This window comes from Pipistrellus kuhlii, unplaced genomic scaffold (assembly GCF_014108245.1).
Source record: "Pipistrellus kuhlii isolate mPipKuh1 unplaced genomic scaffold, mPipKuh1.p scaffold_m20_p_2, whole genome shotgun sequence".
NCBI classification, from domain to species: domain Eukaryota; kingdom Metazoa; phylum Chordata; class Mammalia; order Chiroptera; family Vespertilionidae; genus Pipistrellus; species Pipistrellus kuhlii.
Window position 1 is genome coordinate 38,603,335 of NW_023425515.1, and position 23,995 is coordinate 38,627,329.

Here is a 23,995-nt window from a genome sequence, read left to right on the forward strand (position 1 = left end):
TTGATTTAAAACTGTTAAAATTTGTTTGGGTAGTGGGAAAATATAACTGAGTCTCTGTTTCCTAAAGGCCACTCTGGCAACCAAATGGGAGAGAGTTTAGAATTAGGCCAGAGCTCAGTTAACAACATACATAAATTATATTCAAATTATCTTGTGAGAAGCTTAATTATTTTTTTTAAACCCCTATATTTTAGACTCTATTTTAATGACAGATTTTCAGCTCAGCCAGAGTGGCCAAATTAATAAAAGTAAAATTTGGAGCATGGGTCCTCTTGGTATGAGAGTAGTATTATATAAAACCAGTATTTTGATTGAGGACAATATATTTATTTGAGGACAATATATTAATATATTTTATTGATTTTTACTGAGAGGAAGGAAGAGGGATAGGAAGCTAGAAACATCGATGAGAGAGAAACATCAGCCAGCTGCCTCTTGCACACCCCCTACCGGGGATGTGCCCGCAACCAAGGTACATGCCTTTTACCAGAATCGAACCCAGGACTTTTCAGTCCTCAGGCTGAACGCTCTATCCACTGAGTCAAACTGGTTTTGGCTGGACCTCACTTTTGATGAGGCCTTAAGCAACACTCCTGTATCTGTGGCTAACTAGAAAAGCTTGCCTGTCACAACACAGAAAAATCAACAACAAAACAAACAAGCAAACATGATGAGGAGGCTAGAGGAACATATTCTACAGATTGAGAAGACCATAAATGACTCTGCATCCATAGAGGGAAGACACAGGAGCAAGTTGGTACATGAGAACAAAACACAAACAATTAGATTTCTCTTCTTCTTGTGAAGGCTGAGATGTATAAGTTTTCTAAGTACTCCAGGGAGTCAAGAACATAGTGAGATGCACAAAAGCAAGAATGAGCTTTTCCAGGAGTCCTGGAAAGACATACGCCAGGGCTAAGAGCACTGGATCCCCAGGCTCACCTTTCTATCCAAGATGAATGAGCCTAGAGCAGAATGTGGAAGTATGTGTAAGAAGGTCCAGCTTCATAAGCATGAGCACCTCTCAGTTACACCTCTTTTCCCATTCACTGCTTATCTCTAGCATGTAGTCCATTGCCTGGCATAACATTGATGCTCCATAAAGATTTGTGAAATAAATGAGGGCTGAAAAAGGGATTTGGTTTGTTCTATATTCCCAGGGGCGTAGGGAGAAAAGGTAGACCAGTGGTTGTCAACCTTGGCTGCATGTTAGAATCATGTCAGGAGTTTTAGACACCACCAACACCTGGGTTTGATGCCTACAGATGATGATTAAACAGTCCAAGGGTGCAGGGTTATGGGGATGTGGGAAGGACATTAGAAGTGTTCAAAGCTTCCCACTGTAGTTGAAGACTGAGTACCATTGAGACCCACCAAGCTAACAACTTGGGGAAACCTGTTGAAGTGATGGTTCTGCCACAGTATTATCTAAAATTATAAAAGTGTAATATGGTAATTAGACCGGATGTTCTTTTATAAGAAGCTGGGGCTGTGAGGGAAGCCCAGGTCGGTCTGGGTGCCAGAGGGAAGCCGGTGCAGGCAGCCAGGGGGAAGGACGGCCTACTCTTGCACCAATTTCATGCACCAGGCCTCTAGTATATAGAATAAAAGAAAAAGACTTTACATTGGAGCAGAGGGAATTTTGGCTGAAATAAGAAAACCCTCTTTAGAATACTAAGATTTTCTGATTCATCATAAGTGATCTGAATGACTGATATGGCTTATTTGTGTAAGTAAAGTTTGTATTGCCAACAATATTTCCCCTTTTCTCCAAATAATTTGGCCTCATCAATCATATTTTAGGTGAATGTGGAGAAATGGATCAGACAACTTGTACTTTCTTGTAACTAAAATTGTGATCTTTGTATCACCAGCATCAGCATGGCCTGGGAGCTTGTTAGAAATGCAGAATCTGCCTGACCAGTGTTGCTTTGTGGTTGAGTGCTGACTTATGAACCAGGAGGTCATGGTTGGATTCCAGGTCAGAGCATATGTCTGGTTTGTGGGCTCGATCATCAGTGGGAGATGTGCAGGAGGCAGCCAATCAATGATTCTCTCTCATTATTGTTTTTATCTCTTTCTCCCCATCCCTTCCTCTCTGAAATCAATGAAGGAAAAAAAAGAAAAAAAGAAAAGAAAAGAAATGCAAAATCTCAGAACTAATCCAGACTGATGATTCAGAATCTGCATTTTAACAAGATTTCCAGGAGATCACACACACACATTCACAGTTTACAACCATTGTTCCATAGAAGTATTCCCTTATCCATAGATTATGTTACTGCTTGAGGTCAGAGTCCGAGTTATCACTAATAAAGAGAGTCAGTTGTGTGAAAAAGATGTGGGTAAGAATGAAGTGGTTATCCCTTCCAAGATGGAAGCAAGTGGACATGGCCAATTAAATAGCAAGGTTTCAGAGAAACTCAATTAGAGTTCCACATTGTTCTACAAATCAGTCCTAGACATTTCCTCTGGCTTCCATATTCACACTGACAGGTTTGAATTTTGAGTGTAAATTACATACTTCTAAAAGTCAGATACTTTCCCTTGCCTTGATAGGAGTTGAATGAAATATATTTCTGAATAGCATAATGTACTGATTCATTCTCTTTAAATGTATTTTAAAAATTTATTCTATTGTAATTGAATTGATATCTATATTAAGCAATGTATGGTTGAGATTAGACTCCAATGAATACATTTCTGTTTAATTTGTTAGAACTAAATTGAAGTAAATTGCATCTGACCTGGGATTGAGAATTTTGGTTCTAATTCTTATTCTGACACTGAGCTTCTAGGTGATCTTGGGCAAGTCACTGGGGTCTTCAGAACTTAATGTTCTCATTTGTATAATAGATAGAAGTTGGATTTAATGATGACTAAGATGTCTCCAAACTTTAAAAGATCTACAAAATCAAGCAACCACTAGCTGATGTAAGAAATATTTGCTCTAATTCCTTAGAGAATTAAAATTCAAAATTGATACTCTATCCCTTTTTTCTTTTTTGAATAAGCTGGTAGTTTCTTTTTAAAAAATTAAATGAAAAAAAAAAAAAACCTGATGGAAACTCCCCTCCACCCAAATATCAGGACTAGAAGGACAGTAAGCCAATTATATTTCTAAAGCTGTTAGGGGGAGGGTTAGTAGGAGGAATCCCCATATGCTCACGTCCTCTGAGGTTGAAAGAAACCTGTTTAAACATAGAAACTACATATTGGAAGGGCTAATGAAGGTCATTTAAACAACCAGACATCTGATGTTCTAATCTCCTCTGCAGTGTCTCAGCCAACTATGCCCAGACAGTTCTTTTTTTTTTTTTTTTAAATAAATCTTTATTGTTCAGATTATTACAAATGTGATCCTCTTCTCCCCCTCAATTGCTCTCCTTCACCAGGTTCCCACCCCACCCTCTGTCCTTTTCCCATCCCCCATTGTCCTCATCCATAGGTGCACAGTTTTTGTTCAGTCTCTTCCCGCTCCCCCACTCCCCTTTTCCCTGAGAATCGTCAGTCCACTCCCCTTCCATACCTCTGATTCTATTATATTCACCAGTTAATATTGTTCATCAGATTTTTAAATTCCCTTGGTTTTTAGATTCACTTGTTGATAGCTATGTATTTGTTGATCATAATTTTTATCCTTATCTTCTTCCTCTTCCTAAATAACCTCCTTCAGCAATTCATATAATTCTGGTTTGGTGGTGATGAACTCTTTTAGCTTTTTTTTATTTGTGCAGCTCTTTATCTGGCCTTTCATTCTGAGTGATAGCTTTGCTGGGTAGAGTATTTTTGGCTGTAGGTTCTTTTTATTCATCACCTTGAATATTTCTTGCCATTCCCATCTGGCCTGCATGGTTTCTGTTGAGAAATCAGCTGACAATCTTATGGATGCTCCTTTATAGGTCACTACCTGCTTTTCTCTTGCTGCTTTTAATATTCTCTCTTTGTTTTTTGCTCTTGGAATTTTAATTATGATATGTCTTGGTGTGGTCCTCCTTGGATTCCTTTTGTTTGGGGTTCTGTGGGCTTCCTGGACTTGTAAGTCTATTTCTTTCCCCAGGTGGGGGAAGTTTTCTGTCACTATTTCTTCTAGTACTCTTTCGGTATCTTGCTCTCTCTCTTCTGGAATCACCATAATTCTGATGTTGGTTCGCTTGAAATTGTCCCAGAGGTTTCTTACACTATCTTCAACTTTCTGGATTCTTTTATCTTCTCCCTTCTGCAGAGGAGTGTCCTCTGGCTCTTTGTGTTCTAAATCTTTGTCTTGATTCTTGCGATCTTCCAGTCTGTTTTTAGGACTTTGTATAATATTTTTTATTTCAGACAATGTTTTCTTCATTTCTTGTTGATCCCTTAGTATTTCTAGTTGCTCCCTTTTCATATCCTCATAGGTCTCATTTATTTTATCGGCCTTTTTTAGGATATTGTTGAATAACCTTATAACTGTAGTTTTGAACTCAATGTCCAATCTTTTCTTTTCCTCCATCTCCTTCCTTTGTGTCCTTCTTGTCTGCATTTTAGTTGTCTCCCTGATTTGATGGAATAGCTTTGTGTGCTAGGTGTTCTGGTAGAGCCCAGTAGCACAGCTTTCCCAGTTACCTGCAGTGAACAGTCTTGGTGTAGCCCTTTATGGGCTGTGTGTGCAGTCTTGTTGTTAAGCCTTGCTTATTGTTGGTATCACTGGGAAGCGTTGATCTCCAAGCCAATTGGCTGTGAGGATCAGCAGTGTCTCAGCTAGGAGGGTTTCCGTACTCTGCTTGAATAGGGCGGGGTCTCGGGGTGGCGCAGACAATCTTTGGTTCCCTGTCAGTCTCGCCTTAGAAAAGTCCTGTTCGTGGAGAGTTTTGGAAGATTGGTTGCAGGCGCGCGCACACCTCTTTGGTAAAGGCGCAGACAAGTTTTGGATTCCTGCAAGTCCCTCCTTAGAGAAAGCCAGCCTCTGGGAGAGCTTCTGTGCTCAGCCACAGGTAGGGCGGAGTCTCGGGTTGGTGCAGACAAACTTTGTTTTCCCTTCGGCTCCTCCCCAAGTCCCGCAGTAATGGCCTCTGGCTTCACACACCTCCAAGAGATCTCTGCCCACTGCCTGACAGTCTGGCCTCTCCCTGTCTGGGGCCGTTTATCAGAGCAATAGGCTGATTCTGTTTTCCTCTCGGACAAGAAAGCCAGCCGCGTTAGCTGTTCGCCCTCTCCGCGCCAGGAGTAAGCCAGTAGTGAACTCAGCCCGGCCTGCCCTCTCTGCATGCAGGGAGTAATCCAGCAGCAATCTCGGTCCGGCCCTTTCTCTCCGCACCGGGATTAAGCCAGCGCCTTTTCGCACACACAGTTCTCCGTACCTTCACAGTTCCTGAGGTTCAGCGTGCCTTCTCTCTCCTTCCCAGATGGCAGAGCCTCCTCTCAGCCAGCCGTCTGGCGCTTCAGGGCAATGCCTCCCCTGTTTTTCAGTTCTAAATTCAAATTTGTTGTGGTAGGCTGCATTCGGGTGTTTACCCTATGCCACCATCTTGGTTTTCTCCAGACAGTTCTAGGGAAAGGAAACTCAGTTGCTTTTAAGTCAATTGTGTTTCTTCTTGGGCAGGTTTGACCACTAAGAATCAGTGTATTTCTTACTTTAAAGTCTTTATTTCAATGATTTCATCTCATTAGTCCTAGGGCTTCTTCTGGAAGGCATTTCAAATTAGCTTAACAACCCCTCCCTGCAATAGCACTGTAGCTATTTTAATACACCTTTCCTTGAGACTGACCTTCTCCAGTATATATGTATAGTATTTTCAGCCACTTCAGGCTGGGAGGCCCCTCACCTTTCTGCACTTCTCAAACAAGTTCCAGTTTGTCCATATTCATGGTGAACCCTGATGCCTGGAAATAAATTCAGTTCTCTTGAGAGGTCTGATCAGGGCAGGAGAGAATGTGGATATCAGTACACTTTACTAGACACTGTGAATGTATTAATAACTAGAGGCCTGGTGCACGAATTTGTGCATGGGTGGGGTCCGATTGGTCAGGCAGCGAGGGTAGGGGCCTTGGGCAATTGGCCGGCTGGTCCTGTCCCCTGGTTGCTGGTCAAACTCCAGGTTGAACTCCCCTTCGAGGAGACAATTTGCATATTAGTCTTTTATTATATAGGATTCTAAGATCATTATTAGTGGTTTGTTTAAATAAAATAATGTATATGTATTCAAAAGAAATCTCTACAACCGCTAAAAACCATGCTTCTGAAAAGTGCTGCATGATACGGGAATGTATAATGTACTATATTGGGTGCTAGCTGGTCTGTGAAGATGGCTGTCATCAATATTCCCCTCCCCGTGTTAGTTGCTCTCCCAGAGAATGTGGAGTACATTCCTTTATAGCATTGAATCTGGGCCAGGCCTGGGACTGCTTTGACCAATGGAATGTGAAGAGTTCCTTTCTCTCCTCACATTCTTGCTCTCAGAAAGGTTTTCCTTCCTATTTTTTTTTTCTTTCCTGCTGTCTCTGCACAAGAATTCCCAAGTCAGAGCTATAGCCTAATCCTCATTTCCACCCAGGTCCCTCTGAGCCCAGGTGTCAAAAAGTCCTGGCAGCAGCTGCTTTTATGCTCTTGGAGCCCAAGCCATGTGTAAAAAGTCCAGGGTCTTCTGCTGGGAAGAGAGGCCAACAGGGAGGTCCTGAGAGATAAGAAAGTGCTTACAGAAAGAAGCCCCTTGGAGGACCACTGAGGCACCAGGATATGAGGAATCAGCCATGTTGGATCATCTGAGGCATCCTACTCAAAGCCCCAAACAGTGTGGAGTAGGAACTAGTCATCCCTGCTGTGTCCTGTGCAGATTCCTGAGCCATAGAATCACGGGGAAAAACAAAAGTGGGTTAGTTGCTTTAACCCACTAAGTTTTAAAATTGTTTTGATGCATCAATAGATACTTTAAAAATATTGTTAGGGTGAAGAAAACAGCAAATAGCCTAATGGTACAAATAGTTTAATATATACGATGCTCTCCCCCCCCCCCAAATGTATATATCACACTTTGAATAATTATAAAAGCAGTGTTTGTTAAAAAACATTTCATTTTCAAAATTGAGCTATCAGCTGTTAAAATGTATACATTTTTGAGATATCTGTGTATACTTTAAAAAAAATATTTTTATTGATTTCAGAGAGGAAGGGAGAGGACGAGAGAGATAGAAACATTAATGATGAGAGTATCATTGATTGGTCTCCTCCTGCATTCCCATACACTAAGATAGAACCTGCAACCCAGGCATGTGCCCTGATCGGGAATTGAACCATGACTTCCTGGTTCATAGGTTGATGCTCAACCACTGAGCCACACCAACTGGGCATCTATATTAATAAAAGGGTAATATGCAAATTAGTCATAACACCCTCACAGTAACAACTGAATAGCAGGATGTGTGGGGTGACAAGGCCATCAGGGAGGTTAGGAAGGGATGACCAAACAACTGACCAGCAGGCTGCGTGGGGTACCAGGCTGTCAGGGGGGACAGAGAAGGGGCAACTAAGCCAGCAGGGAGGGGCAGTTGGAGTGAACAGGCCAGCAGGGGGCAAGTTGGGGGTAAAAAGGCTGGCGGGGGGGGGGGGAGTTGTGAGAGGCAACCAGGCTGGCAGAGGGCAGCAGTTGGGGCAACCAGGCTAGCAAGGAGGGCAGTTGGGGGTAACTAGGCTGGCAAAGGGGGTAATTAGGGGCAACCCCTCACCTCATGCTCGAATTTGGTGCACCAGACCTTTAGTTTTTAATATAATGTTAGTGGTTACCACTGGCAGGTGGAATTGTGAGTATCTTTAAATTTCTGGCTTTTCAAATTTTATACTTGTTTTTATTTTGTAACAAAAAAGTCTTAATATCACATCTTTTTTTATGAGTATTTTACACTACTAATTCACATTAAGCTTCCTGCCAACGATATATGTGGGTATTCTATAAAATAAAGAGATAATATGCAAATTGACCATCACACCCTCACACAAAAGATAGCTACCCTCATGTAGTCACAAGATGGCTACCATCATGTAGTCACAAGATGGCTGCCCCCATGTCATCACAAGTTGGCTGCCACAAGATGGCCGGCAAGGGAGGGCAATTGTGGGTGATCAGGCCAGCAGGGGAGGGCAGTTGTAGGCAACAAGGCAAGCAGGGGAGGGCAGTTGGGGGTGATTGGGCTGGCAGGGTAGGGCAGTTGGGTGCAATCAGGCCAGCAGGGGAGCAGTTAGGAGTTGATCAGGCTGGCAGAGGAGTGGTTAAGGGGTGATCAGGCTGGCAGGCAGAAGTGGTTAGGGGGAAAACAGGTAGGCAGGCAGGCGAGAAGTTAGGAGCCAACAGTCCTGGATTGTGAGAGGGATGTCTACTGCACAGGGATTGAGCCTAAACTGGCTGTTAGACATCCCCTGAAGGGTCCCAGATTTAAGAGGGTGCATGCTGGGCTGAGGGACACCTCCCTCACAGTGCATGAATTTCAGGATCTGAGCCTCTAGTACATAAACTATAAATGTGTATACTTATGTAATTAAACATATAAAATAAGTACATATGTTTACAAGGGCAGTTTTCACATGACTTCTCCTGTGATAAAAGGCCACCAAAGAAGGTATAGGAATTTTGCTACATAAACAGAACACACCAAGGCATCTTGCCTTCAAATTCTTGGGCTTTCCTACCTGGAAACCCTGCTGGGGAAAGTTACCAATTCTTAGGCTGTCCACTTCAGTTACTCTGCTATTGTAAAGCTCCTGTATAAGTGGTTATGGAAGAGCAGTTGCTATAGCAATGCAATCTGACTGAATAACAGAATGTGTCTAAAATTGGTATAAGTGCCTTTTTCAGGATTTCCTCTGAGGATTAATCATTTTCCAAGAACTAAATCTTCTTTTTTTTTTTTTTTTTTTTTTTTTTTTTTTTTTTTTTTTTTTTCCTTCTCCTGTTAGAACAATGGTGCCAGAGTATCTTACCCAGTTCTAGGAAAAAATGAGGAAGGGTCTGAAAAAGACAGAGCTTGATGGTTGAAAGACCAGATCCACAAAGGAGCCATTTCCTACAGATACTCTGACCTCTTTGCACACCCTGCCTCTTGGATGGCTTTGTCACCTTTGGACCACCTTTGTCCCTTAGCTGCCTCAACCAGTATAGTTTGTTCACTAATTTGTCTTGCTGCCCGTTTTCTCATTTCTCTCCTCACGTTCTTGCTCTCTGAAGGGCCTTCATTCCTATTTTTTTTCTTTCCTGCTGTCTCTACACAAGGATTCCCAAGTCAGAGCTATAGCCTAACCCTCATTTCTACCCAAGCCCACTACCTACCTTCCTGGGATCTACAGGATGTTCCACTTAGAAAGCTGCAGTCCCCAAGATGGGTTCTTATTTACCTTTCCACTTCTTGCCCAATTTCCACCATGCCACCCATCAATATAAGCACAAAGTTCCCAGACTGGCTATTGCTTGAAGATCTTTTTTCTTTCTTTCTTTCTTGAAGTTCTTGAAGTTACCCTGTCTCACCTCCCTGTCTTGCCCAAGCCACATCCTCTGCCTGGAATGTCTTCCTTGTCCTCCCTCCTACTAGTGCTTCTGGAGTCTGGAACCCTCCTCCTTTGTGCTCCCCATTCACTGGCACCTGTCATACTGAACATCATTGTTTAAGTCCTGTCTGTCTTTTCCCACTGGGCTGGGAGCTCTTTACAGAAGGATTGTGTCTCATTCATTGCTGGCTTCCTGGAGCCTGGCACATACAAATGCAGAAGTAGACGTGTCATCATCAACGTTCCCAAACCACCCACCAGCCCTGAATCCTAATGTTGCCATTCCCACAGATTAACAGATTTCAAGGTGTCTTTGCTGGCTTCCTTTAATTCCATGAGTGTGTGTGTGTGTGTGTGTGTGTGTGTGTATATATATATATATATATATATATATATATATATATATATAATTTTTTTTTTCACTAAAGTCCTGGTGCATGAAATTTGTGCACTAGGAAGGGGGTGTCCCTCAGCCCAGCCTGCAACTTCTCCAATCTGGGACCCCCTGGGGATGTTTCTGGGGGTTCAGGCCTAAACCAGCAGTCGACATCCCTCTCACAATCCAGGACTGTTGGCTCCCAATTGCTTGCCTGCCTGCCTTCCTGATTGTCCCTAACTGCTTCTGCCTGCCAGCCTGATCATCCCCTAACCACTCCCCTGCCAGCCTGATTGATGCCTAACTGCTCCTCTGCCAGCCTGATTACCCCTAACTGCCCTCCCCTGCTGGCCTAGTAACCCCTAACTGCCCTCCCCTGCTGGCCATCTTGTGGCAGCCATCTTGTGTCCACATGGGGATAGCCATCTTGTGTGTTGGAATGACAAGTCAATTTGCATATTACCCTTTTATTAGATAGGCTAGAGGCCTGGTGCATGGGTGGGGGCTCACTGGTTTGCCTTGAAGGGTGTCCTGAATCAGGGTGGGGGTTCACTTGGGGAGTGGGGCAGCCTAGGTGAGGGGCCTGTGGTGGTTTGCAGGCTGGCCACACCCCCTGGTGACCCAAGCATAGGCCAGGGCCAGTTGGAAGAAGGTATTTGGGATTTATTTATCTTCTATAATTGAAACTTTGTAGCCTTGAGGGGAGGCCAGGGCAGGCCAGGGTGGTGGGAAGCTTGGCTTCCTCCATCGCTCGGGACAACCCAAGCCTCTGGCTGGCTCCAGCTCTGTAGCACCACCATCTTTGTTGGAATTTGTTTATTTTCTATAATTGAAACTTTGTAGCCTTGAGCAGAGGCCAGGGCAGGCCAGAGCAGATGGGAAGCTTGGCTTCCTCCATTTCTGGGGGCAACCCCAGCCTCCTGCTTGCTCCAGCTCCATGGTGGCAGCCATTTTAGTTGGGTTAGTTTGCATACTCGCTCTGATTGGCTGGTGGGTGGAGCAGAGGTATGGTCAATTTGCATGTTTCTTTTTTATTAGTGTAGATATTTCAGAGAGGAAGGGAGGGGAAAGAAAGAGATAGAAATATCAATGACAAGAGAGAATCATTGATTGGCTGCCTCTTGCATGCCCCCTACTGGAATTGACTGGAATCAAACCTGGGATCCTTTAATCTGCAGGCTGATGTTCTCTCCACTGAGCCAAACCATCTAGTGTTAGCTCCATAAGTTTTTATGACACTTCCACTGCAGTTTTCTACAAATTAGCATTTGTTTATGGCCACATTCATCATTTTAACTCTATTCCTCAGCTCAGACTAGATTTCTCCTAGAGGCTACTGTCTGAGGTCCACGAACTGGCAGCTTCCTTCACCAGGCTACTCTGCATATGGCCACCAAATTCATGGTTCTAAATTTTGCCACCTTGGTCCACAGGCCATGCCTTGACATGCAAGGCCAAGACCGCCTACTCTCCCATTTCTCTTGTGTCCTCCTCCACTCCCCCTTTGCTCCTCCTCTCATGTAACCCAGAAGTTCTCCTTACCATTCCTGAGTGTGAATGTGGGTGTAGCCACCACTGTATTTTGCTGCACCCTCCCTTTGTATCCCTCTACCTTTGCCTCCATTGTTTCTATTTCTCCCCCCTTCCCCCCCCACACACACCTTCTACTAGACACATTTAAAACATCTTTTCTTCAGAGAGTTCACCCAGTTAAATCCTCTGTTACGGTTAAGTTGTACCACCCCCTCAAAGTTATATGTCAAAATCCTAATCCCCAGTACCTTGGATGTGACCTTATTTGGGAATAGTGTCATTGCAGATATAATTAGTTAAGGTCATACTGCAGTAGGATGGGTCCATCCCAATGTGAATGTCTTCATATAAAAAGGGAAATTTGGACACTGAGAAGGCATACAGGGAAAACACCATGCAAGGAGACAAAGGGAGAAGACAGTTAAGGAGACAGGCCTGGAGCAGACCCCTCTCACAGCCCTCAGAAGGAACCAAGCCTGCCAACACGTTGACTTTGGACTTCTAGCCTCCAGAACTGTGAGACACTTTCTGTTGGTCTAAGCCACTGAGATTTTGGTACTTTGTCACAGTGGCCTAGCAAACTAATAAACGGTCCCCTATCAATTTCCCTGGCTTTAAATTCTCTTCTCCTTTATGCCTACATTTAGCTATCTGTGCCAGTGTTTGCCTACTGCCTTAAAACTACTCTCTGCTGGGGACAGGAGCACATTCCTGACTCCCTAATAAGCTTCTGATTCCTCAAGGGCAGCATTCCTTTTGTGCTTTTTTTTCATCCTGATAGGGCCTGGCACTTTGCTGCCTGAGCCTGGTACAGAGCCTGGTACAGAGCAGATTGAATTGAACAAAGTTTACCCTGGAGGGCAATGCCTTGCTCCTTGTCACTACATTACATAATTTTTCTAAACCTAATAAGGTCAGACAGGTACTGGGAGAAAGACTGACTAGTAGCTTTCAGAGCTTCTATTGACCTTGGGAGCATATGGGGTGTTAGGTAGAGGTGGGAGAACTACAGGGAGATCATCTAGTCCAACCCTCTCATTTTGCACAACAGGATGTCGGGGCAGCAAGAGCCAGCGCTGGCACTGAGCCTGACCTTCTGACTCCCAGACTAGTGTTGTGTACAAGAGCTGTCTATCCTAGGGGAGTGGGGCAGGCTGACAAAAGGGCATTTATAGGATGACCAGGGCAAGATCTGTAGGCAGGCCAACATGCTACAGGCCTAGTGATTCACAAAAGCTCTAGGTCAATGAATGTGAAGAGAGAGGTGATTAGTACAAAGGAGTGGTACCTGTGGGGCAGGTAGGAGCTCTGTAAGACTGAGTGGAACATGGGTGCCACATGATATCAAGGGTGATAATCACAATGGTCACCACGTGTGCAGAGTGCAATGGTTAGCTGGAGTTCTGCCACAGCCCGGGAAGATTCCTGTCACCAGTCAGGATTGGCAGGGGCTGGGAGGTTGGGGGCACAGATGTGTGCCCAGTATGAATGTGGGTGTAGCCACCACTGTATTTTGCTGCACAGGAATTGTTCCTTGATACAACTTTTGGAACTAAGAGCCCCACTAGAAAACCCAGGCTTTTCCAGAACAAAGTAAAGAAAAAGACATGCCTCAACATTCTGTATCTTATTGGGGGGGGGGGGAATTCTGTATCTTATTGGGGGGGAGAAATTGAGTTCAAACACAAGTATATTAGAGCACGTGATTAACATTGTAACCATACAGCCTACAGCCCTTCAAAATTATGCCATGAAGGGGTTTCAATGATCTGAGGAAATACTTAATGGTATTATTTTAGGTGGAAAATGCCAGCTGAACTAAAGGTATAGTCAAGAACTCACCATGTAAAGCAATGAGCACAGAAGGGGTATATCCAAAATGATCATTGAGTTTAGTTGTGATCTTTTTAACCTAGTCTTTTTTTTTCTCCTAGATATTCTAAATTTCTATGCAGAGCACATACCATTTACGGAGTATAGAGATAATTGTTTTATTTATTTTTAGACACTAATTGTGGGCTTATAAGAAAATATAAGCTGTCAGGTTTGGCTTCATTCTATGTGGCTTTCTGCTATGCTCTCCAGAAATGTTCTCCCCAACCAGAGGAAGTCCCACCCCAGATAGTTCAATCCATTTACTCACATTCTGAATATTTCTGGAGTTGGTCAAATTCTTCTGAAGTGAGGGAGACCCAGCGTTCTTCACTCATCTTTAAGCTGGGTATGAGCACTTGAGGCCAGGGATGGAGTTTTGTTCACCAGGGTGAAGTTGTGGCCCAGCCCAGGGCCTGGTTCATTGCAGGTATGCGATGAACAAGCCCTCTGGGAGACTTCTCAAGGACCAAAGTGTCTATGGCAGCAGGGGGTACCTTTCAACAGATGAGCGAAGACCTCTGCTATTCCTCAGGGAACATCCTTCTGTCTGCAGTCAAGGTAAATCCAGAAACCCTTGCTCTCCCTGGGCAGAAGTAGAAAGGGCATTATGAATGAGAGCGTTGGTACACATAAGGCATCTTTTCTTATTTAAAAATCCCCAAATTTCCCTTGCTGGAAGACTTTAGGAGGGGGTGGTTCTCAATGGAAGGATGTTTTTTCAGGGAAGCCTGAGGAGGTCATGGAGACAAGACCAGCACAGCCCCAGACAGGTGTCTGACAGGTGGGGATGGGTGGCCTGTAGGAATAGGTGGCCATATTTTTAAACTCAGAGAAATTTTAAATATCTCCCATGAAAGGAGACAGAAGAGACAACTAAGGGCATCCTCAGGCATGAAAATGCCTCAGGCTGCTGGATGCCTCATGTAAGTGCAAGGACAGTAGCCTTTGTGGGGTGATTTGAAAGGTGAGCCATTCTCTCCACTGACTCTAAATCCCACCTTAGAGCTGCCCACCTTCCTCTGATGAGTCGCTCTGTAAATACGAATACCCCCAAGCCTGGCTCACATCCTAATGACGGAAGCACCTTTCTTTCCTCTAAGAACCATAAAAAGAAGTGATTAGAGAGCAGGCCTGTGGGCCCAGTGCAGAAGTTCCCAAGGAAGAAGAGGGAGATGGAGTCTGACAAATACTTTAAGCATCTTATTCTCTGAGCCCCTCCTAGCACCCTGGCTCTCACCATCAGTCATTTAATCAGTGTAGTAGGTTGTGAAATGACTATAGTGGGCCAAAACCAGCACTTAATAACAGAATAGCAGAGAATGGAATGAAATGAAATGGAGTTGAAAATAAGACTAGATCTTTTACCCTGGCTGGTTCGATTCTTGGTCAAGGACATGGACCTGGGTTGCAGGTTCGATCCATAGCCCTGGGTCAGGGTGCTTGTGCGGAAGATAACCAATTAATGTTTCTCTCTCTCCTCTTCCTTTTCTTCCCTTTCACTCTGTCTAAACAAATCAACAGGAAAAAATATCCTCAGATAAGGATTAACAAAAAACAAAGAGTATATCTCCTTTCAGTTATATACACATGTATATATTGATCATAATGTAAAATATATTTCTTATTCTCAGTTGAGGTTAAAAAAATGTTGGAAAGCCACAAACCAACCTAACAGGAAGATAGATAAAGACTAATGTTACCAAAGAATGAGCCCAGTTTCAGCAAAACAGAATCCATCGTGGAGAGTTGGACTTCAAGGCAGGTCTGGGGAGCCTGGGGTACATGAGGAATGGCAGAGGGGCTGGAGGAAGCCACCTAGTGAGAAGATAGATTTGTACAGTTCTCTGGACCTGGAAGGCTAAACTAGATCTTAGAGAAGATACTGGAGGGAGATTTGGGCTCTGTCAAGACCTTCCATCAATCAGAGCTCTCCAACAGTATGTGGGAATGCACAACTAGGGAGTGATAAGCCTCCATCCAAGTTCTAGTTTCCCTCATTAAAAATTCTAATTCTCTCTTGAATCTACCAGCCAACTGGATTCCTCCTTGGCACCTGCACTTGCCCAGGTCCCCAGTGACTTCATTGCCAAATCCAACAGGCACCTTGCAGGCCTTCCTTACTTCATTTGCTCTCTCTGCAGACCTTGATATGGCACAAAACAACCGCCTTGAACTTCTTTTATCTTTGTGAGTGTTCCTCTTCAGTCTCTTCTGCCTCTTCTTTTGCCATCATTACATATAGGAATTTCCAGAATCCCATTCTGAGCCCTCTCCTCATTCTCTATCTCTCCCCTTATGGCTCTCATCCACCTCCACAGATTCAGTGAGTTCTGGGCATGCTACTCTGACCTACACTCTCTTCTCACTCTGATCTGAATATCCAGCTCTCACTGGTACTCCCCTGTATATCCCAAGCCATTCCAAATTGGCCCTTTCCCATGCCCCCCACCCGCCTCTCCTCTGCATTCTGATTGTGCCCTGAGAGGAACCAATACTTAGCCTGAGCACCTCCTCCTTTCTTTCCTGCCAACTCTGGGCACCAGTTCCAGAGAGTGACTGTCCACTGTGTGTTCCCTCCTCTACATCACACCAGCTGATATATTAACTCAGACCCTTGTCTTCTCTCGCCTGGTTTCTGACAACAATGTCCTGCTGCTCTCCCTGCCTTGGTTTTGCTCTCCTCCCCTTGGTTGGCTCTAAATTGCCAACCAGATCATATCTCTCTCAGTAATAAATTTTTTTAGTGGTTTCTATTGCCTATAGAATTTGATGTAATCTCCTTTGCATGATACACAAAGCTCTTTATGATCTGACCTCTGATTTTTGTTTCAGTCAAAAATTGAGGGGTAACCTTTAAAAACATTTTCCATCATACCAGGGAATTTAACATTACAACTGCTATTACCCCTGCTGCTGAACACTTATTTCTCACTGTGCCCTGTGCTTTACATCTACTATCTAATGTAGTCCTCGCAACAACCATGTAAAAGAAGCTATGCCTCCTCCCTTTTCAGATGAGGAAAATGAGGCAAGGTATTGAGTGGATATAGTGAAGAGAAAGAAGGAAACCCAATGCAAAGTTTTGTGTAAGAATGCTTCTCTGATATATATTCTGTGTACTTTCAAGGCAAAGCACTCTAAGAGAGCCCAGAGACACACTGCATGAGAGGACCCCATGGCACTCAAAATCAGAAGGCAGGAAATCTGAATCCTGGCCATGATTCCTATACTAGTTAACACTAGACAATTTTTTTTGTTTCTTTAACCTCATTTCTCTATCTCAAAAATGGGAATACTAATTAAAAACTTCACTGAGTTACTGTTATGGTTAACTCAGGTAATATATGCAAAAAATCCACCCCCAAACCCTACCTAACACAATGCCTATCATACCATGGCACTCAATAAATAATCATTGCTATCATCCTATTGCAAATACAACACAGCAATATGACTTAAACAACCAGGTGAGTGCAATTGGGTATAAAGTCTTTATCTACTTGATCTTATCCTGCTCCAGGTTGTTGTAATTTTGTAATTACTCATCAAACTTTTATCCACTAGTTTAGCATTCACTGATGATTTTTGACAGGATTAATTATTACTATGCTAGTGAATTTCTAATCCCATTGTTCCCTCTATATTTATTAGTTGGGATTCTACTGAGGAAGAGTTTTTTTCATTACTCCTTTCAGTTTATTTATACATTTTAATTTATACTATAAAAATACATATTATATAAAGAAATATTAAATACTAGAGGCCTGGTGCACCAAATTTATGCACTCAGGGGCGTCTCTCGGACTGGTCTGCACCCTCTCCTAGTCTGGGAGCCATCGGGGGATGTCTGTCTGATGACTTAGGCCCACTCCCCACAGTGAGCACAGTCAGACATTCTTAGCACTGCTGCAGAGGTGGGAGAGGCTCCTGCCACCACCGCTGCATTCACCAGCCATGAGCCCAGCTTCTGGCAGAGTGGCACTCCGGGAGCACACTGACCACCAGGGGCAGCTCCTACATTGAGCGTATGCCTCTGGTGGTCAGTGCATGGCATAGTGACATGTTGTTCTGCCATTTGGTCGATTTGCATGTTAGTCTTCTATTATATAGGATAAACATAATATATGATTATAAACAATATTTATATAAATATGTATGAATGTATACTGTATTTAGATTTTATATATTTACTTATATTAATGGATTTTTATTTTGTTCAATAGGTTATAATTCATTGCTATCATTATTTGTTTTGATTCTTGAGTTGCCCCAGATTTGGTCAGTTGAAAGCTCATTTGCTGTGGTTCTTTGTTGTTTAGACATAGACCTATCATTCTGTGAGCATATCTTTATTTTCTGGGACTACAAAATGTTTCAGGCTTATCTTGTCCTTCCTTAGTTCTAGTCCTCAAATCAGCCATTTCTCCAAAGCTCTGATTTCTTTTAGTGAAGAATCATATTTGAAACCAAAGTGTGGGCACTAGTTATGCACATTGCTACTGGGGTGTCATTGATTTTAGGCCATGAAAGGGACAGAGCTAGGAAGTACATGCATGTATACACATACATCTCATCTGTGGCTATATCTATCTATCTATCTATCTATCTATCTATCTATCTATCTATCTATCTACCTACCTATCCATCTGTGGATTATCTTTCACACATTGTTTTGTTTTGTTTTCCACTTAATCATGTATCCTATGAATCACTCCATATCTGTTCGAGATCTTCCTCATTTAGAACCAAATTTGAATCCAACACTTACATGTTTAAATCTTCCAGAGGCTTCTCTTAGCCTCCAGGATAAAGAGAAAGCTCTTTAGCCAGTTCCAGAAGATTCTTTATCCATGGTACAGCTCACATCCCCAACCTCACCCCAATTACCTTCTGCCACACCTGCTTCACATTCAAATCCCTACCTGCTCTACATTCCAGCCAAATCAACCTATTCCCTATTCTTCGCTTGTGGTGTCGAATGATAAACCTCACTAACAGTAGTTAATGGACTGACAAAAACACTATGCCTTTAATCTACCTGGAATGCCCTTCACTCCTGCTTTCCCATAATGAACCATTACTCATGCCTGGTTCTACTTCTTTCCTATGGCTATTTCAACTCTTTGAGCAAACTAAGCTCTTCTACCAGCTGTGTTCCTATAGATCCTCTATATTTCTCTATCATGGTAGCTGACAGTCTTGTGTTAGAGACAGACACCCCAAAAGATAATTAACATGTGAACTGGTGAGAGTAGTGGTACAGATATGTACAGGGAAGTATGGGGCTATCCAATGCATCTGAAGCAGACACAGGGGAGTATAAAAAGAGCCCTGAAGGAGCTGAGAAGGGGAAATAAGATAAAGAAATATATGTTGCAATAACTCAACAAAAACTCACATTATTATCTCTGTTGTCCCATCGTAGCTCAGTGCTTGGCTTCTTGGTGAATGGGACTGTATAATTCTCTATTTCATCAGGAAAAGTTAAAGGCAGGAAATGCTGCCTGGCTCTCCAAATGGTACCTGCTGACCATCCCCTCACATGACAGCCCCCTCTGGTTCTCTGCCCTTTGATAAAGATGACAGCTACCATACAAGAGGCCTTGCTCCTGCTGACATCATCCGGCATTTCCTTTTCAGCAGCCTGACGCATTGCTCTTCTCTGGGAGGCTCATGACAGTATGAACAGTCTGCTTATTACCACCCTGAACATCTTGACTGACAGACAAAAAAAAAGTAATAGTTTCCTAAATAACACTCAGATTGGATATTGTCAGGCTTGGATGGGAAGAGAGTGTTTTATGTCCCTATAGCTATTCTACCCGCAGCAACAGCTTCAGCTCCCTGGCCTCAATTTTCATGTCTGTAAAATGAGGGGGGTGGTAATAATGGTTTCTAACTCATTTTCTAGCTCTGCAACTTCACATACTGGATCAAACTCTATTTGTTCTGAACAGATGTCAGCATGGAAATCTCAAATCAGGAGGAAGATGGCAAATTCAATGGGAACTGAATTGCACCCCAGGTCTCTATTCATTTGAATGAATCAGCCATGGCCAATTATCCAAGAACAAACACCTCTTCATCTCCTCTTGGCTCTCATAAAAACATTAATTCATGAATATGGCATCAGATCAGGGGAGCTTATTTGTATGCATCTGATGACTTATAACAAACCCATAATGAGTATATTTTTAAAAGGTAAGAATGACTAAAAGTTAGAAAGAGAAAAACCCCTTTCTTCACAGGCTTGTGAGGAGTCACGTTAATAACTGCTCCATCTCTGGGGTTTTGCTCCTGCTGATCCTTTTTCAGCTTGGTCATGCTCATGCAGCCTCTGGAGTTCACTTAAAACCTTAAAGAAGTTCTCTAAGAAGCTCCCTTTAATTTCCTGAACAAGGTTGGACATATTTTCTCTGCTCTCCTTGGGCTTTTCTCCAGTGGCTCTGTGAGACTAAACTCCTTCAGGGGGAAAACAGTGTCCTGCCTGCTTTGGAGGTCTAGCTTCTCCAAGATACATAAGGGTTCATTTCCTGACCATTGGAAAGGTGGTTCTGAACCCTTTTGACTGAGACTGTCTGTGTGGAGCAGAAGATCCTACCACACCTGATTGCATATCTCAGTAGAAAAAGAGCTGGGTGGTAACAAAGAATTAGAGAGGAACAAAAGGCATAAGTTGGCATAACATTATTGATTGTATTATTTGGAAGTCACTAATTCTAATATATAAAAAGCCAGGGGCTGTCATAACCTAAATGACCAGAAGGACAACCGAACAGCAGGCTGTGTGGGGCAAGCAGGCTGGCAGGGCGGCTAGGGAGGGATGACCAAATGACTGAGTAGCAGGCTGTGTAGGGCAACCAGGCAAGCAGGGGTGCAGTGAGGGGCAACTAGGCTGGAGGGGGGGCAGTGAGGGGCGACCAGGCTGGTGGGGGGACAGTTGGAGGCAAACAGGCCAGCAGGGGGCGGGGGGCAGTAAGGGGCAACCAGGCCAGCAGGGTGAACAGTTGGGGGTGACTAGGCCAGCAGGCAGAGGCCATTAGGGGTGATCAGGCTCTTGGGGAGGGGGCAGTTAGGTGTGATCAGGCAGGCTGGTAGGCAAGTGAGCAGTTAGGAGCCAGCAGTCCCAGATTGTAAGAGGAATGTCCACAGGGTCCCGGATTGGAGAGAGTGCAGGCTAGGCTGAGGGGACACCCCCTCCCCATGCAGAATTGCATGCACCAGGCCTCTAGACTTATAATAAAAAATATATATATCAGTGCATACATTTTGTTAAGATAATTACCTATAAACTTCCTATATTATAAAAGGCTAATAACAAATGAACCAAACAGCTGAACAACTGGTCGCTATGATGAGTACTGACCACCATGGGGCAGATGCTCAACATGGGAGCTGCTTCTGGTGGTCAGTGTGCTCCCATAGGGGGAGCACTGTTCAGCCAGAAGCTGGGCTCATGGCTGGCAAGCCCAGCGGTGGTAGTGGAAGCCTCTCCCGCCTAAGTGGCAGCACTAAGATGTCTGACTGCTGGCGGAGAGTGGGCTTAAGCTGTCAGTCGGATAGCCCCTAAAGATTCCCAGACTGCGAGAGTGTGCAGGCCAGGCTGAGGGACTAACGCCACCACCACCACCCACCCAGTGCTGGAATTTCATGCACCAAGCCTTCAGTATAAATTATAAAAAATAATCTATAAACTTGTAACAATCACTTTCTTATGTTTAACCCAATAAAATGCTGGGAGTTGCTTAAGTTGCTTGAATTCATCAATTATAGCAGGATTGCATTGGTTGTCTCCAAGAAACCATTTGTCCTGATAGTCATGCCCTTTTTAGTACCTTCTTATTGAGTCTGGCTGCACCTGTGACTTGCTTTAACCAAGAGAATGCTTAAGAAGGCCTTCCACTTTTGTGTTCTTGGGAGCGCTAAACTGGCATGCAGAAGCCCAGCCACCCTGCTAGAGAGACTATAGAGAGACCACATGGACAGAAAGAGGCTTAGTATTACCCAGAGAACTGAAAAAACCAGCTGATAATGAAGCTTGAAACCCCCAGTGTGAGGTATTGGGCAAGCCATTCCTGTCGGCTCTCAGTCATCTAAGCCATCCCAGCTGTGGTGCTGGACATGAAAGACAAAGAGCCCTTTTGGATTTTATAGCCTTAGTATACATGATGGGGAGGGGATCCCAGCTGTCCTTGCTGAGCCAAACCTGAATCCCAATGCAAAGAATCGTGCAGAATAATAAAATAATTGTGGAGCCACTAAGCTTGGGGGTGGTTAGTTGTGCAGTCATAAATAATCAAAGCAACCACATAAGGACTTTTGAGGGCAGATTATATATGTATCTATTTAGTAAGAGAATATGCTTGATTCATGCTTGAACATGTTTGTGTCTTAAAAATCCAGTAATTGGAAAATTAGAGGCCTAAAATACCTTTTAATGCAAATATGTATCATTGCATGCTGTTGGGTTAATCAAATATCCTCCATAAATTAATCAGATAATGATGAAGTTAAAAAACTATAATTTCTAATTAAAAATAATTAAAAAGCAAGAAAAGCAGTATCTGAACACCACAACCAACTCAAAACAAGCCTAACAGTGCAATAACAACGTGACCTTCCCCAGGTCACGGGATTCTAACATCTGGCTGAATGAGGAGGCAGAAGTTGCTGAGCATTGAGACAGCCTGACTTCACAGATAACCCAATTAGAGCCCCAAGGGTACTTAGTAATGAGCTAATTTGAGTTTATGAATAGCAAATATGAGTAATCCCTAATACCGCATTTTGTAAATTACCATCATATAGTCCTATACAAACATAAAAATGAAAGTCTTGGAATTGTGTGCTACTTGTATTTGAGGACTTTGCATTCCATTAGTGGTCTCAGAGTGAACATAAGAATCCCTGCTCTTGGAGAGTTGGGAAAATGTTAGCTGAACAGAGCTGTGTGTGTGTGTGTGTGTGTGTGTGTGTGTGTGTGCCCACGCGCACGCGCGTTTAGGCGTAGGTACCAAGGGGAGGCCTACAGGCTGCTGAGAGAAGCTGAGATGTGCTCCCTGAAGGGGCTGCCTTTGGCAGAAGAAGACATTGTCAATCTGAGGAGTGTTCACAGTACAGGGGCATCACAGCTTGAGTATGGATCATTCATTCATTTACTTATTCACCCATGCAACAAATCATTATAACAAGTCAGAACACCCACCTCCATTTATAGAGGATGACACATTTGGTGCTTTGCACACTTTATCTGTAACAGTCACTAAACCCTGTGAGGAAGGCATTTTTTAAAATATATTTTTAAAATTATTTAAGAGATGAAGGGACAGAGAGAGATAGAAACATCAGTGATGAGAGAGAATCATTGATTGGCTGCCTCCTCCACATACTGCACTGGGGATCGAGCCCACAACCTGGGTATGTGCCCTAAATAGGAATCGAACCATGAACTCCTGGTTCACAAGTCAACATTCAACTACTGAGCCACACCGACCAGGCAAGGAAGATATTTTTAATGCCCATTTTACAGCTGTAAAATAAGTAAGACGGAATTGGTATTTGAGCCCAAGTGTGTTTAGTCCTAAAGTCGAGAGTTTCCTTTCACCATACAACCTCTGGATGAATAAGTATTGAGTACATAAAGGACCAGCCTTGTGCTATGTGTTGATACTGTCAATAAGCCAACTATGGAAAGCTTAAACCCTCATCCTGGAACAGAAAGGTAAGTTGGAGGCTGGAGGGGAAACCGTGGCATGTTCCCTGGAAAGCCAATATAATTTGAGGGGTAACATTTACATTATATAAAACATAACCACAAAATGGAATAGAATGAAAAATATGCAGGAAGTGTGAGGAGACATGAGAGTTGGAACAACAAAATACTGCTGTTGCCCTGGTGCCACTTCTAACTATTCTCAAAACTTGGGAGAATGTTCACTTGGCTTTGCCATTAGGGGCGCTACAGTGGGGATGCTGAAATGAGGTAATAAATTCCAACACTACAATCTGACTCAGGACTCCACAGCTGAGATGCTGACGCTGGGGAGAGGATTATGACAGGAGGCTTCCTTCACAAAATTACTACCAGAGGAGAACGACTCATCTCCAGTGTCAGGGAGCCTTTTGTCTAAAGTATTGAACACAAGTTAGGCACTGAAATTAGACACCAGAATTCAAGTTTCTGTTCTACCACTTAACAATTATGAGCCATTAAACAAGTTGCTTTTCATCTCTAAATGGGAATGCTAATAGTAATACATGGTTCACATGGCTGTTATGAGAATTATTTGTATAATGTTTAAGAGAGTCATAGCAAGTAAAGTTTCCTATCAGTTTATGAATAGCAAATAAGAGTAATCCCTATTTGTGGTCCTCACACCAGCAGTAGTGGCATCGTTGGGAGGAAAAGAAAAGCAAATTCTTTAAGTACAGAGATTCAGGAGCAGGCCAATGTTTTGTAACCATTGCTTTACATTAATGTAAGGGGCAGGACTAAGAAGTGGAGCTTGGAATACCTGAAGTCATTCATTCTCCTTAAGGGGTCCTAAGTAAGGCAGCCAGATTCTGTCTGGATGGATCAAATAATTTCCACTTTCCTGAAGCAATCAAACCTTACTGAAAAGCCAGGGCACCTGACTGCCTATCATCCTGCATAGCTCCTAAAATTCTTATGTTATGGCATATTCCCTTCAGAATTTTCATTTCTT

General features: G+C 43.4%; 1 protein-coding gene across 8 annotated transcripts in view; it reads right to left on the bottom strand.

Moving 5' to 3' along the window:
• Positions 1–23,995, bottom strand: part of DGKG (diacylglycerol kinase gamma) — a 200,607-nt gene that overhangs the window by 152,582 nt on the left and 24,030 nt on the right. For 7 of the 8 annotated variants that reach the window (XM_036445408.2, XM_036445410.2, XM_036445411.2 and 4 more), the window contains exon 2: positions 13,558–13,872. The exons of the other annotated variant lie outside the window; for it this stretch is intronic. In XM_036445408.2, coding sequence (XP_036301301.1) covers positions 13,558–13,624 — 67 coding nt within the window. In that variant the 5' untranslated portion in view covers positions 13,625–13,872. The remainder of the gene's footprint in view (positions 1–13,557; positions 13,873–23,995) is intronic. 8 annotated transcript variants of the gene reach the window in all.